Source organism: Anomaloglossus baeobatrachus, chromosome 6 (assembly GCF_048569485.1).
Source record: "Anomaloglossus baeobatrachus isolate aAnoBae1 chromosome 6, aAnoBae1.hap1, whole genome shotgun sequence".
NCBI lineage: Eukaryota > Metazoa > Chordata > Amphibia > Anura > Aromobatidae > Anomaloglossus > Anomaloglossus baeobatrachus.
The window spans coordinates 567674890-567692107 of NC_134358.1; the positions used below are offsets into that span (position 1 = coordinate 567674890).

The 17218-nt window shown below is 49.2% G+C and overlaps 1 protein-coding gene across 1 annotated transcript in view; it reads left to right on the plus strand.

The window, feature by feature from the left end:
• LOC142243680 (unconventional myosin-Ig-like) overlaps nt 1-17218 on the plus strand; it is a 177621-nt gene that overhangs the window by 84749 nt on the left and 75654 nt on the right. The window contains exons 17-18 of the mRNA XM_075315827.1: nt 11660-11883; nt 12061-12205. Of these exons, the coding sequence (XP_075171942.1) occupies nt 11660-11883; nt 12061-12205 (369 nt within the window). The remainder of the gene's footprint in view (nt 1-11659; nt 11884-12060; nt 12206-17218) is intronic.

The window sequence follows — 17218 nt, forward strand, 5'->3', positions numbered from 1 at the left end:
TATACACAGGGCACTCTGTGGCAGTATGTATATACACAGGGCACTCTGTGGCAGCACGTATATACACAGGGCACTCTGTGGCAGTATGTATATACACAGGGCACTCTGTGGCAGTACGTATATACACAGGGCACTCTGTGGCAGTATGTATATACACAGGGCACTATTAGGCAGCTTTATGAGGACAGTGATTGTGAAGATGCATCTTCTGATTCCTGGAGAATAGACAGTACAGAGATAGGACATTTCTCTGGGCAGTGCCGTGTATACAGGCGTGAGTCTGGTCCTCGGATCTGACGTCCGGGGCCCTCGTGGCCCCATCTTTCCTCGGAGCCGCCCCCTCCTGAGTTATAATGGAGACTCCGGGACTACATGTGAGAGATCAGTGTCCTGCTGTCAGTGCCAGAATTAGGGTGCTGGGGCAGAGGTTGCACGCATGTTTAACCCCTTAATTACCAATAACATGCAAAAGGCAAAGTATCACATAGAGTAGAATCCAGAACAAAGGCGGGGAAGCCTGGACGTGCCCGGACCCTCCACACGGGGATCAGGAATCAGGTAATGTGGGGGGTCGCTGCACAAACCTGACATTCAGCAAAGAGTGGACCCCCCCATACAGAAGATGGGATATCAGTGGCTTCATTGTGTCTAGAGTGTTTCCATTCTATGCAGCAAACAGAGATCTGGAAATCAATACAAAGGACATGGGAAAGTGCAGAACGTTCCCTTCTGGACTGACTATGTCTGACTTGTGAATATTGATGATATCTTTTAGACACTCGTCAATGTTTGTTGGGAATGAGTGCTCCTACAAATGCTCGATCATCGGCCTGTGTGCACAGGTATCATTATATGCCGCTCAGGGTGACTAGAAAGCTGGGTGGTGACCCCCATTAAGGTTTACCATGGCCGATGGGTCCTTTATTTGTGCTGCGGGGTGTCCTGGCTCTCGTGTAGCTGCTCTTAGGATAGAGCTCGTCTTCTGTTACTCGTCTCTGTCCTCAGATAATCCGGGAACGTGTCAGCCGGGGAATCACAGGAGAAGCCACCGGGAAATGAGACCAGTCAGCCATCACTGGCCGCGCCACATCTCCAGGGGTATACCCCAAACAGGGGGACCCATCCATACCTCCTTACCATAGGGGACACACACAGGGGGACCCATCCATACACCTCCTTACCATATAGGGGACACACAGGGTGACCCATCCATACACCTCCTTACCATATGGGGGACACACAGGGTGACCCATCCATACACCTCCTTACCATATGGGGGACACACAGGGTGACCCATCCATACACCTCCTTACCATATGGGGGACACACAGGGTGACCCATCCATACACCTCCTTACCATATGGGGGATACACAGGGTGACCCATCCATACACCTCCTTACCATATGGGGGATACACAGGGTGACCCATCCATACACCTCCTTACCATATGGGGGACACACAGGGTGACCCATCCATACACCTCCTTACCATATGGGGGACACACAGGGTGACCCATCCATACACCTCCTTACCATATGGGGATACACAGGGTGACCCATCCATACACCTCCTTACCATATGGGGGACACACAGGGTGACCCATCCATACACCTCCTTACCATATGGGGGACACACAGGGTGACCCATCCATACACCTCCTTACCATATGGGGATACACAGGGTGACCCATCCATACACCTCCTTACCATATGGGGGATACACAGGGTGACCCATCCATACACCTCCTTACCATATGGGGGACACACAGGGTGACCCATCCATACACCTCCTTACCATATGGGGGATACACAGGGTGACCCATCCATACACCTCCTTACCATATGGGGGATACACAGGGTGACCCATCCATACCTCCTTACCATATGGGGGACACACAGGGTGACCCATCCATACCTCCTTACCATATGGGGGACACACAGGGTGACCCATCCATACCTCCTTACCATATGGGGGACACACAGGGTGACCCATCCATACCTCCTTACCATATGGGGGACACACAGGGTGACCCATCCATACACCTCCTTACCATATGGGGATACACAGGGTGACCCATCCATACACCTCCTTACCATATGGGGGACACACAGGGTGACCCATCCATACACCTCCTTACCATATGGGGGATACACAGGGTGACCCATCCATACACCTCCTTACCATATGGGGGACACACAGGGTGACCCATCCATACCTCCTTACCATATGGGGGACACACAGGGTGACCCATCCATACCTCCTTACCATATGGGGGACACACAGGGTGACCCATCCATACCTCCTTACCATATGGGGGATACACAGGGTGACCCATCCATACACCTCCTTACCATATGGGGATACACAGGGTGACCCATCCATACACCTCCTTACCATATGGGGGACACACAGGGTGACCCATCCATACACCTCCTTACCATATGAGGGATACACAGGGTGACCCATCCATACACCTCCTTACCATATGGGGATACACAGGGTGACCCATCCATACACCTCCTTACCATATGGGGGACACACAGGGTGACCCATCCATACACCTCCTTACCATATGGGGATACACAGGGTGACCCATCCATACACCTCCTTACCATATGGGGGACACACAGGGTGACCCATCCATACCTCCTTACCATATGAGGGATACACAGGGTGACCCATCCATACACCTCCTTACCATATGGGGATACACAGGGTGACCCATCCATACACCTCCTTACCATATGGGGGATACACAGGGTGACCCATCCATACACCTCCTTACCATATGGGGGACACACAGGGTGACCCATCCATACCTCCTTACCATATGGGGGATACACAGGGTGACCCATCCATACACCTCCTTACCATATGGGGGACACACAGGGTGACCCATCCATACCTCCTTACCATATGGGGGACACACAGGGTGACCCATCCATACACCTCCTTACCATATGGGGGACACACAGGGTGACCCATCCATACCTCCTTACCATATGGGGGACACACAGGGTGACCCATCCATACACCTCCTTACCATATGGGGGATACACAGGGTGACCCATCCATACACCTCCTTACCATATGGGGGACACACAGGGTGACCCATCCATACCTCCTTACCATATGGGGGATACACAGGGTGACCCATCCATACACCTCCTTACCATATGGGGGACACACAGGGTGACCCATCCATACCTCCTTACCATATGGGGGATACACAGGGTGACCCATCCATACACCTCCTTACCATATGGGGGACACACAGGGTGACCCATCCATACCTCCTTACCATATGGGGGATACACAGGGTGACCCATCCATACACCTCCTTACCATATGGGGATACACAGGGTGACCCATCCATACACCTCCTTACCATATGGGGGACACACAGGGTGACCCATCCATACACCTCCTTACCATATGGGGGATACACAGGGTGACCCATCCATACACCTCCTTACCATATGGGGGATACACAGGGTGACCCATCCATACATCTCCTTACCATATGGGGATACACAGGGTGACCCATCCATACACCTCCTTACCATATGGGGGATACACAGGGTGACCCATCCATACCTCCATACCATATGTCCTATTACATGTCATGGACGACACACAGGGGGACCCCAGCTCTGCACCCCTCTATTACCAGAGCAAGGAGTAGTTACCTGTATCTGGGAAAAACAGTCCTAATGAGACAACATTTTACATCTAGGACCTGGTGACGCCCGGACATTGTATCAGCAGGACACAAATCTAATCATAGCTGTTCTCAAGAGAGAACGGCCGATATAGCAATTCCCTAATGTACGTCTGCAATACGAGCCGTAATAACACGACAAGGACTCAAATTCTCTATGGGTTTTCTGCCACCTCCACTTCAAGTATTATACTCCAGAGCTGCACTCACTATTCTGCTGGTGCAGTCACTGTGTACATACATTACATTACTGATCCTGAGTTACCTCCTGTATTATACTCCAGAGCTGCACTCACTATTCTGCTGGTGCAGTCACTGTGTACATACATTACATTACAAATCCTGAGTTACTCCCTGTATTATGCTCCAGAGCTGCACTCACTATTCTGCTGGTGCAGTTACTGTGTACATACATTACATTACTAATCCTGAGTTACCTCCTGTATTATACTCCAGAGCTGCACTCACTATTCTGCTGGTGCAGTTACTGTGTACATACATTACATTACTAATCCTGAGTTACCTCCTGTATTATACGCCAGAGCTGCACTCACTATTCTGCTGGTGCAGTCACTGTGTACATACATTACATTACTGATCCTGAGTTACCTCCTATATTATACTCCAGAGCTGCACTCACTATTCTGCTGGTGCAGTCACTGTGTACATACATTACATTACTAATCCTGAGTTACCTCCTGTATTATACGCCAGAGCTGCACTCACTATTCTGCTGGTGCAGTCACTGTGTACATACATTACTGATCCTGAGTTACCTCCTATATTATACTCCAGAGCTGCACTCACTATTCTGCTGGTGCAGTCACTGTGTATATACATTACTGATCCTGAGTTACCTCCTATATTATACTCCAGAGCTGCACTCACTATTCTGCTGGTGCAGTCACTGTGTACATACATTACATTACTGATCCTGAGTTATCTCCTGTATTATTCTCCAGAGCTGCACTCACTATTCTGCTGGTGCAGTCACTGTGTATATACATTACTGATCCTGAGTTACCTCCTATATTATACTCCAGAGCTGCACTCACTATTCTGCTGGTGCAGTCACTGTGTACATACATTACATTACTAATCCTGAGTTACCTCCTGTATTATACGCCAGAGCTGCACTCACTATTCTGCTGGTGCAGTCACTGTGTACATACATTACTGATCCTGAGTTACCTCCTATATTATACTCCAGAGCTGCACTCACTATTCTGCTGGTGCAGTCACTGTGTATATACATTACTGATCCTGAGTTACCTCCTATATTATACTCCAGAGCTGCACTCACTATTCTGCTGGTGCAGTCACTGTGTACATACATTACATTACTGATCCTGAGTTATCTCCTGTATTATTCTCCAGAGCTGCACTCACTATTCTGCTGGTGCAGTCACTGTGTATATACATTACTGATCCTGAGTTACCTCCTATATTATACTCCAGAGCTGCACTCACTATTCTGCTGGTGCAGTCACTGTGTACATACATTACATTACTAATCCTGAGTTACCTCCTGTATTATACGCCAGAGCTACACTCACTATTCTGCTGGTGCAGTCACTGTGTACATACATTACTGATCCTGAGTTACCTCCTGTATTATACTCCAGAGCTGCACTCACTATTCTGCTGGTGCAGTCACTGTGTACATACATTACATTACTGATCCTGAGTTATCTCCTGTATTATTCTCCAGAGCTGCACTCACTATTCTGCTGGTGCAGTCACTGTGTACACACATTACTTTACATAGTCAATGGCCCCGTCAGTGCACATGTCCGAATCCAGTTTTGCAGGGGTTTAGATGTAAGCTGCGATGTGACCAGTGACTGTGGTGAGGAGCGCAGTGTGTACGGGGCTTTAGGTTGCTGGACATTTACTCTCAGGGGCAGATTATAGCACAGATAATAGGGCAGCTGAGACCCCGATCCCTGTGCTCCTGCAGCGCCACAGCTGGGGAGGAAGCGCTAGAGACCACCATGCTTCATCCACCACTGAGCAGATCTACTAGGACTTCTAATATGATCAAAATCAAATCAAATCTTTATTTTTTATATAGCGCTAACATATTCCGCAGCGCTTTACATACATCAGGAACACTGTCCCCATTGGGGCTCACAATCTAAAGTCCCTATCTGTATGTCTTTGGAGTGTGGGAGGAAACCAGAGAACCCGGAGGAAACCCACGCAAACACAGGGAGAACATACAAACTCTTTGCAGATGGTGTCCTTGGTGGGATTTGAACCCAGGACCCCAGCGCTGCAATACTGCAGTGCTAACCACTGAGCCACCGTGCCGCCCTGATCACATCCCTATATACAGAACATATAAGACAATCGCTTCACCTGCAATGGCTCGATATACAGGGACTGCCGTCCTGAGAGGTGTCTCCTGCTGCTGCAGAGCATTCCTCCCGCTCTGCATGCCTAGATCCCCCTGAGGTTAATGGGGCAGTCTGTCCACGAGCGGCGGATACTACCACGACATGGCACACAATGTGGCACAGCGCGCCCGTGCAGCCTAGCTATTCATTAGATTGTAAGCTCTGCAGATGAAACCTGACGCCTCTCACAGGAGACATTTTTATCGCCGGTTAATTGGGAACCGCAGAGCGTCGCGCCCGTGATTCCTGCAGGGACAGACACAATGAAAGCAAATAAATTGGGTTTTAGATTTTGTTCTCGGAGCTGTCAGCCCTCATTTATCCCTGTCTGAGCGTCCCCCAAATTCTCCCTCGGGGATGAATCATCTCCAAGAAGGGGTGAAGGTGTAAGGGTGGAGTGACGGGGGAGGGGAGGCGTCGCTGCGTTTTTCGCTTTTCCTCGCCGGCTCCTTGAAGCTCAGTGTATTTATAAGGAATAGAAAACTGCTGTCAGCTTTAATCAGCGGCGGCAGCGGCAGCAGCAGCCGCTCCGTCACCACCGATTACTCACAGGGCCGCCTGGCCGGGCACACAGATAGGGGGCATTGTCTGATTATAGGGGGCCGGGGGCACTGGGTCATGTGATACTGACCCCGCTGAGGGGGAACACACTTATGTGACTGTGGGGTGATGCCTGTGACCCAAACGCATTTAACCCTTTAACTAGAGGCAGTAAAAAGCTGTCATTTACCCATTCTGGTGCCGGCTTTTGTGCCCAGACCTGGAGTCAACTGAGTGCGATTCAGGGAACCCTATCTGAGTGTTTGGGGATTTAAGTGGCCCAAAGTAATGTAACCCTTTAAAACCCTCCAGTTACCGGGGACGTGTGTCTTTCTGCCCACTTTAATGCCAGTATTTATGCCCAGTGCCCATGTGATCCCGTCTGCAGTGACCTGGATGGGGGCTTCCCTGTTTGGGTGTTGGCAGTGTAAATTCACTGACCCAAAGTCATTTAACTCTTTAAATGACCATTTTTTGTGCTCGTTTTGCACCTTTTGTTAGGTTCACGTCTTCACTGCGATTTATCGTATTATTATTCTTCAACGTTTCGCTCATTTTTAGATAAGTAAGAAAACCGGAAATACATTTTTGTAAATAAGAAACCAACTTTTGCATCTTGACAGGAACATTTCCTGCAGGATTTCTGCCATTAGAGGACTCCAGACCCCGGCATTCTGCATTTACCGTGTTCTGTCCCCTTATATATACTTCCCTGAATCCATTTGCTCTTTCCGTTGGCACAACACGGACAAAGGGAAAGTCCGGCGTGAGCCGAAACACCAAACAGGGGTTACACCACGACACAAGGGGCACATCGGGGACACTATAACAATGGAGGGCCCTAGGACTAGTGAGAGGGAAGATGGACACCTCCTCCACTTACCTGCCGCTGTACACTGCACTCCTAGGCAGTCCCTATACAGGTTCCTCACCTGTCGCTGAGCAGGAACCTGAAGCCCTGGGAAGACCCTACATTAGTCCCTGGCTAGGGAGTGGGCAGGTAAGGGATGCTAGCCCTGCTGCTGCACTGAAACAACACATTGGGAAAGATAGACACACATAGGGAACACAACAACAGGCTGCAGCCACCACCGCAACGTCAGCAGAGGGCATTCAGCAGCGCCTTCCACCTCCAGGCCCAGCATCAAAGAGAATAACCGGCACCCTCTGCTGGTAGCAGAGAGTATAGATAGGCACCGGGAATGATCCCAAACCAGAGTCAAGAATGGAAAATGACTCTCAAGTCCTGAATCTGTCACTAGTCTCACAACACAGAGACAGAGGTGACATCCGTCCTTTCTTTCCTGGGATAACGGCAGCGGGCCAGCATCCATATTGTACGGAGGACTCACTGCAGAGGAAAGTCTCTGGAGCTGATACATTGTATCCAATAAACAATCCCTCATCAGTGATCGACTAAAGTGCGGCCCTTGTAACGGAGCAGCCGGGATCGGACGTCCCTGGAGGAACTATTTGTCATATCATTTACCAATAAACTAATGATCATCACTAATAAGGCAGCTGGGGGGGTTTATTACAGGGGACGCCGGATTTAGCTTTGTAGCCGTCATATCTGGGGGTTCTGCGGCGCTGACTCACTGGTGTCCTGTTGGCTTCGGGCGCGTGGGAGCGATTCACTAGCCAGAGTCTATATATAGTGAGGAATCGTCTGTGCGCCATAGAAACCTGGAAATATCCCACAATCCTGTGTCTGCAGCTCTGTATATGGGGAACGCTTTCTTCTTGGGAAGGGGGTTATGAAAGACGAGGACACGGCAGACGTCCCCCATACAACACCCGGACCTGCGCGTCTCGCATAGGTCATCTAACAATTAGAAATCGCTGATCTGTTCATCCTGAGCCTCCTGTTTCATAATTAGTCTTCACTGTACTTCTGGTATTCTGTGATCTTCTGAGGAATTGCTGTAAGCCTCTGTTCACTTGTCGCTTTTATGCAGCAAAGAAGCTGCTTACAAATATCAGGTTTTGGTGCAGATGATATGTGTCATTTCTGCATACTTCATGTTTAGTAAAGTTAAGTGGCTGATAACAGGGAACAAAAGATTGCATTCAGTTTCAGAGCAAATGGAACTAGAAGATACAGTGCCTTGCAAAAGTATTCAGCCCCTTGAATTTTTCAACCTTTTCCCACATTTCAGGCTTCAAACATAAAGATAAAATGTGAATGTTCTGGAGAAGAATCAACAACAAGTGACACAATTGTGAAGATGGAGGAAATTTATTTCTTATTTTAAACTTTTGTACAAAATAAATAACTGAAAATTGTGGCGTGCAATATTATTCATCCCCTGTAAGTGAATCCTTTGCAGCGCCCCCTTTTGCTGCGATTACAGCACAAGTCTCTTGGGGGATGTCTCTATCAGTTTTGCACATGGAGAGGCTGAAATTCTCGCCCATTCCTCCTTTGTAAATGTGCCACCCCCGCGACAGCCGACGGGCTGCTCAGATCCGGATCCGCAGTGGCTCGAGGGGTCTCCGGACCCTAGGCGGGGTCGCGCGGCCTCTCGAAAATGAAAAGGGGGAAGAAAGGGTGGATTGGATAGTGTTCGTGACGCCACCCACGGGTCGTGGTAAAATAGGATACCACCGCTGTTGCGTTTAGGAGAGAGGGAGCGCCTGGGAGCGATGGGATGGCAGCTGGTGATGATAACCCCTCTGTGGGCAGGGGAATGTGTCCTCGGGTGGTGGAAGGCTGGGGACCCGTTGGCAGTAGAGGGGCACAACGTACTCACACAGTCCAGAGATGCTGACGCTGACACCGGGTAAACCAAAGTCCTGAATGCCCTGCAGCTTTAGTCCGAACACGCTGGGTCCATGCCCTTTTGCTGTTGTTGGTTTGTCTGAAGCCTTGTCCCTTAGCACCGTGTTTACACTTGGTGGATCCCTTTCGCCTGTAACTACTCGGGTCCCGCTCACCTGCGTGGCTAGCACGGTGAGCTTGCTCTCAGGATTCTCGCTTGGGATTTTTTGGACGGTTTTAGGAAGTCCTATCCCTCTTGTTGCGCTAGTACCCTGATTTTGGAGCGGGTGGAGAGCGGTTCATGAAGATTCCGTCCTCGTCGGGTGAATTACGGGGCTGCATAAAGCTACTTCCCAGCCTAGGGTCCGCGTACCCCGTCATGCCCTGGCCCCTGCCCGGTTGAAGCACAAGGCCGCGGAACTGCCCTCCGTGGCAGTACCGTGCCCCTTGCCACTACTCCCTGCAACCGGGGTTCCAGCTCCTTCCAGGCCAGGCCAACATCTGGCACCTGGGACGGGTACAGGAACCCAGCTCCGCAGCGTGACCTATTCCTGTCACTGCTCACTGACACTCTCTGACTACTACTGACACTTCTGGCCCTCCTTCTATCATCCCTCCATCCGGGCGGCCCTATTTCCCTCAGGCTGCCCAATGGGTGTCTGGTGGGTGTGGTGCAGAGTGTTCCCCAGGATTTGTGTATACCTGTTCTTAGCAACACTAAAGGGACAGGACACGTAACCAAGGAGGAGCAGGTACCATGCAGAAGGGCAGATTGCACGGCACCCTTGTGACGACCTGATAGGCCAGGGAGTCACATAAACAGCTGGAGCTGAGTGAGGTTGGATGGAGGCGTTTGTGAACAGCAGTTTTCAGCTCTTTCCACAGGTTCTCGATTGGCTTCAGGTCTGGACTGTGACTTGGCCATTCTAACACCTGGATACGGTTAATTGTGAACCATTCCATTGTAGATTTTCCTTTATGTTTGGAATCATTGTCTTGTTGGATGACAAATCTCCGTCCCAGTCTCAGGTCTTTTGCAGACTAAAAGTTTTCTTCAAGAATGGTCCTGTATTTGGCTCCATCCAACTTCCCATCAATTTTAACCATCTTCCCTGTCCCTGCTGAAGAAAAGCAGGCCCAAACCATGATGCTGCTACCACCGTGTTTGACAGTGGGGATGCTGTGTTCAGGGGGATGAACTGTGCTGCTTTTACACCAAACATATCGTTTGGCATTGTGCCCAAAAAGTTCGATGTTGGTTTCATCTGAGCAGAGCCCCTTCTTCCACATGTTTGGTGTCTCCGGTGGCTTGTGGCAAACTGTAAACAACACTTTTTATGGATATCTTTGAGAAATGGCTTTCTTCTTGCCACTCTTCCATAAAGGCCAGACTTGTGCAGTGTACGGCTGATTGTTGTGCTATGGACAGACTCTCCCACCTCAGCTGTAGATCTCTGCAGATCATCCAGAGGGATCATGGGCCTCTTGGCTTCATCTCTGATCAGTCTTCTCCTTGTGTGAGATGACAGTTTGGATGGACGGCCGGGTCTTGGTAGATTTGCAGTGTTATGATCCTCCTTCCATTTCAATATGATCGCTTGCACAGGGCTTCTCGGGATGTTTAAATTTGTGGAAATCTTTTTGTAACCAAATCCGGCTTTAAACGTCTCCACAACAGTATCACGGACCTGCCTGTTGTGTTCCTTGGTCTTCATGATGCTCTCTGCGCTTTACACAGAACCCTGAGACTATCACAGAGCAGGGGCATTTATACGGAGACTTGATTACACACAGGGGATTATATTTATCATCATCAGTCATTTAGGACAACATTGGATCATTCAGAGATTATCAATCAACTTCTGATGTGAGTTTGCTGCACTGAAAGTAAAGGGGATGAATAATATTGCACGCCCCAATTTTCAGTTTTTTATTTTTTTAAAAAGTTTAAAATAAGCAATAAATTTCGTTCACCTTCACAATTGTGTCACTTGTTGATTCTTCACCAGAACATTAACATTTTTATCTTTATGTTTGAAGCCTGAAATGTGGGAAAAGGCTGAAAAATTCAAAGGGGACAAATAATTTTGCAAGGCACTGTAGATGGTGGGTTAGAATTGTTACTGGCCCCGGCTGCATCTCTAGAGGTGGACTCAGACCCGGGCTGTTCCTCTGTCCCTCTTCCTGGCACTCTGAAGTCTCCATTATCAGGGTCTTTTCTCCTCTGTCCCCGGCAGGTTTGGAGGGGCACCCTGGCACGCTGGCACTTCAAGAGACTAAAGGCCATTTATAAAATTATGAGCTCGTACAAGTGCTTCAAAGTCCGCTCTCATCTCATGGAAATAGTGCGCAGATTCCAGAATGTCCGGGACATGCAGGACTACGGCCGAAGTGTGGAGTGGCCGGAGCCGCCCGCCGTCCTAGAGCACTTCCAAGAGCTCTGTAAGACCCTGCACAGACGGTGAGTACAGGAGGCGCCCCCGGGGCTGACAATCTGCGCCCCTGAGGTTACAGAGGCAGGAGGTGTAGCGGGTGCAGAGGTGGGGAGTAGTACAATACACAGCGTAATGCAGCAGCCCGTGCATTATGGGATGTGTGGGTCAGTGCAGTGCTGTAAATCATCTCTACTATTCTGCAGATGGAGAGCCACGAAGATTGTGAAGAACATTCCACCCTCCGAAATGCTGCAGATCAGATGCAAGGTCTGTGCCATGGAAGCGCTGCAGGATCAGCGCAAAGACGTCGGCTACCACCGAGCATGGAGGCAGAACTACCTGGCCTGTGTGAGTGTCCGGTGTATGTGCCCCTATAGGCCAGAATTTATACACCTCGATGTGGTATTGTCACTATCACTGGGGGACACAGACAGAAAAGAACAATATAGGGGCAATGCACAAACACAATATATGGGTCCTGTGCAAGGACAGTATATGGCCCCTGTGCAAGAACAGTATATGGCCCTGTGCAAGAACAGTATATGGGCCCTGTGCAAGAACAGTATATGGCCCCTGTGCAAGAACAGTATATGGCCCTGTGCAAGAACAATATATGGTCCCTGTGCAAGAACAGTATATGGCCCTGTGCAAGAACAGTATATGGCCCCTGTGCAAGAACAGTATATGGCCCCTGTGCAAGAACAGTATATGGCCCCTGTGCAAGAACAGTATATGGCCCCTGTGCAAGAACAGTATATGGCCCCTGTGCAAGAACAGTATATGGCCCCTGTGCAAGAACAGTATATGCCCCTGTGCAAGAACAGTATATGGCCCCTGTGCAAGAACAGTATATGGCCCCTGTGCAAGAACAGTATATGGCCCCTGTGCAAGAACAGTATATGGCCCTGTGCAAGAACAGTATATGGCCCCTGTGCAAGAACAGTATATGCCCCTGTGCAAGAACAGTATATGTGCCCTGTGCAAGAACAGTATATGGCCCTGTGCAAGGACAGTATATGGCCCCTGTGCAAGAACAGTATATAGCCCTGTGCAAGAACAGTGTATGACCCCTGTGCAAGAACAGTATATGGCCCCTGTGCAAGAACAGTATATGGCCCTGTGCAAGAACAGTGTATGGCCCCTGTGCAAGAACAGTATATGTGCCCTGTGCAAGAACAGTATATGGCCCTGTGCAAGGACAGTATATGGCCCCTGTGCAAGAACAGTATATAGCCCTGTGCAAGAACAGTATATAGCCCTGTGCAAAAACAGTATATGGCCCCTGTGTAAGAACAGTGTATGACCCCTGTGCAAGAACAGTATATGGCCCCTGTGCAAGAACAGTATATGGCCCCTGTGCAAGAACAGTATATGGCCCCTGTGCAAGAACAGTATATGGCCCCTGTGCAAGAACAGTATATGACCCCTGTGCAAGAACAGTATATGCCCCTGTGCAAGAACAGTATATGGCCCCTGTGCAAGAACAGTATATGGCCCCTGTGCAAGAACAGTATATGGCCCCTGTGCAAGAACAATATATGGCCCTGTGCAAGAACAGTATATGGCCCCTGTGCAAGAACAGTATATGGCCCCTGTGCAAGAACAGTATATGGCCCCTGTGCAAGAACAGTATATGGCCCCTGTGCCAGAACAGTATATGACCCCTGTGCAAGAACAGTATATGCCCCTGTGCAAGAACAGTATATGGCCCTGTGCAAGAACAGTATATGGCCCCTGTGCAAGAACAGTATATGGCCCCTGTGCAAGAACAGTATATGCCCCTGTACAAGAACAGTATATGGCTCCTGTGCAAGAACAGTATATGGCTCCTGTGCAAGAACAGTATATGCCCCTGTGCAAGAACAGTATATGACCCCTGTGCAAGAACAGTATATGCCCCTGTGCAAGAACAGTATATGACCCCTGTGCAAGAACAGTATATGGTCCCTGTGCAAGAACAGTATATGGCCCCTGTGCAAGAACAGTATATGCCCCTGTGCAAGAACAGTATATGGCCCCTGTGCAAGAACAGTATATGGCCCCTGTGCAAGAACAATATATGGTCCCTGTGCAAGAACAGTATATGGCCCTGTGCAAGAACAGTATATGGCCCCTGTGCAAGAACAGTATATGGCCCCTGTGCAAGAACAGTATATGACTCCTGTGCAAGGACAGTATATGGCCCCTGTGCAAGAACAGTATATAGCCCTGTGCAAGAACAGTATATGGCCCTGTGCAAGAACAGTGTATGGCCCCTGTGCAAGAACAGTATATGTGCCCTGTGCAAGAACAGTATATGGCCCTGTGCAAGGACAGTATATGGCCCCTGTGCAAGAACAGTATATAGCCCTGTGCAAGAACAGTATATAGCCCTGTGCAAAAACAGTATATGGCCCCTGTGTAAGAACAGTGTATGACCCCTTTGCAAGAACAGTATATGGCCCCTGTGCAAGAACAGTATATGGCCCCTGTGCAAGAACAGTATATGGCCCCTGTGCAAGAACAGTATATGGCCCCTGTGCAAGAACAGTATATGACCCCTGTGCAAGAACAGTATATGCCCCTGTGCAAGAACAGTATATGGCCCCTGTGCAAGAACAGTATATGGCCCCTGTGCAAGAACAATATATGGCCCTGTGCAAGAACAGTATATGGCCCCTGTGCAAGAACAGTATATGGCCCCTGTGCAAGAACAGTATATGGCCCCTGTGCAAGAACAGTATATGGCCCTGTGCAAGAACAGTATATGGCCCCTGTGTAAGAACAGTATATGGCCCCTGTGCCAGAACAGTATATGACCCCTGTGCAAGAACAGTATATGCCCCTGTGCAAGAACAGTATATGGCCCTGTGCAAGAACAGTATATGGCCCCTGTGCAAGAACAGTATATGGCCCCTGTGCAAGAACAGTATATGGCCCCTGTGCAAGAACAGTATATGCCCCTGTGCAAGAACAGTATATGACCCCTGTGCAAGAACAGTATATGCCCCTGTGCAAGAACAGTATATGCCCCTGTGCAAGAACAGTATATGACCCCTGTGCAAGAACAGTATATGCCCCTGTGCAAGAACAGTATATGACCCCTGTGCAAGAACAGTATATGGTCCCTGTGCAAGAACAGTATATGGCCCCTGTGCAAGAACAGTATATGACCCCTGTGCAAGAACAGTATATGCCCCTGTGCAAGAACAGTATATGGCCCCTGTGCAAGAACAGTATATGGCCCCTGTGCAAGAACAGTATATGACCCCTGTGCAAGAACAGTATATGCCCCTGTGCAAGAACAGTATATGGCCCTGTGCAAGAACAGTATATGGCCCCTGTGCAAGAACAGTATATGGCCCCTGTGCAAGAACAGTATATGGCCCTGTGCAAGAACAGTATATGGCCCCTGTGCAAGAACAGTATATGGCCCCTGTGCAAGAACAGTATATGGCCCCTGTGCAAGAACAGTATATGGCCCCTGTGCAAGAACAGTATATGCCCCTGTGCAAGAACAGTATATGGCCCTGTGCAAGAACAGTATATGGCCCCTGTGCAAGAACAGTATATGGCCCCTGTGCAAGAACAGTATATGGCCCCTGTGCAAGAACAGTATATGGCCCCTGTGCAAGAACAGTATATGGCCCCTGTGCAAGAACAGTATATGGCCTGTGCAGGAACAGTATATGTGCCCCTGTGCAAGAACAGTATATAGACCTGTGCAAGAACAGTATATGGCCCTGTGCAAGAACAATATATGGCCCCTGTGCAAGAACAGTATATAGCCCTGTGCAAGAACAGTATATGGCCCCTGTGCAAGAACAGTATATGGCCCCTGTGCAAGAACAGTATATGGCCTGTGCAGGAACAGTATATGTGCCCCTGTGCAAGAACAGTATATAGACCTGTGCAAGAACAGTATATGGCCCTGTGCAAGAACAATATATGGCCCCTGTGCAAGAACAGTATATAGCCCTGTGCAAGAACAGTATATGGCCCCTGTGCAAGAACAGTATATGGCCCTGTGCAAGAACAGTATATGGCCCTGTGTAAGAACAGTGTATGACCCCTGTGCAAGAACAGTATATGGCCCTGTGCAAGAACAGTATATGGCCCCTGTGCAAGAACAGTATATGGCCCTGTGCAAGAACAGTATATGGCCCCTGTGCAAGAACAGTATATGGCCCTGTGCAAGAACAATATATGGCTCTGTGCAAGAACAGTATATGGCTCCTGTGCAAGAACAGTATATGGCCCCTGTGCAAGAACAGTATATGGCCCTGTGCAAGAACAGTATATGGTCCTGTGCAAGAACAGTATATGGGCCCTGTGCAAGAACAGTATATGGCCCTGTGCAAGAACAGTATATGGCCCTGTGCAAGAACAGTATATGGTCCTGTGCAAGAACAGTATATGGGCCCTGTGCAAGAACAGTATATGGCTCCTGTGCAAGAACAGTATATGGCCCCTGTGCAAGAACAGTATATGGCCCCTGTGCAAGAACAGTATATGGCCCTGTGCAAGAACAGTATATGGTCCTGTGCAAGAACAGTATATGGGCCCTGTGCAAGAACAGTATATGGCCCTGTGCAAGAACAGTATATGGCCCTGTGCAAGAACAGTATATGGCCCTCTGCAAGAACAGTATATGGGCCCTGTGCAAGAACAGTATATGGCCCCTGTGCAAGAACAGTATATGGCCCTGTGCAAGAACAGTATATGGGCCCTGTGCAAGAACAGTATATGCCCCCTGAGCAAGAACTGTATATTGCCCTGTGCAAGAACAGTATATGGCCCTGTGCAAGAACAGTATATGGGCCCTGTGCAAGAACAGTATATGCCCCCTGAGCAAGAACTGTATATTGCCCTGTGCAAGAACAGTATATGGCCCTGTGCAAGAACAGTATATGGGCCCTGTGCAAGAACAGTATATGGCCCCTGTGCAAGAACAGTATATGGCCCTGAGCAAGAACAGTATATGGGCCCTGAGCAAGAACAGTATATGGCCCTGTGCAAGAACAGTATATGGGCCCTGTGCAAGAACAGTATATGGGCCTTGTGCAAGGACAGTATATGGCCCCTGTGCAAGAACAGTATATGGGCCCTGTGCAAGAACAGTATATGGCCCCTGTGCAAGAACAGTATATGGCCCCTGTGCAAGGACAGTATATGGCCCCTGTGCAAGGACAGTATATGGCCCTGTGCAAGAACAGTATATGGCCCCTGTGCAAGAACAGTATATGGACCCCTGTGTAAGGACAGTATATGGCCCCTGTGCAAGAACAGTATATGGCCCTGTGCAAGAACAGTATATGGCCCCTGTGCAAGGACAGTATATGGCCCTGTGCAAGAACAGTATATGGCCCCTGTGCAAGAACA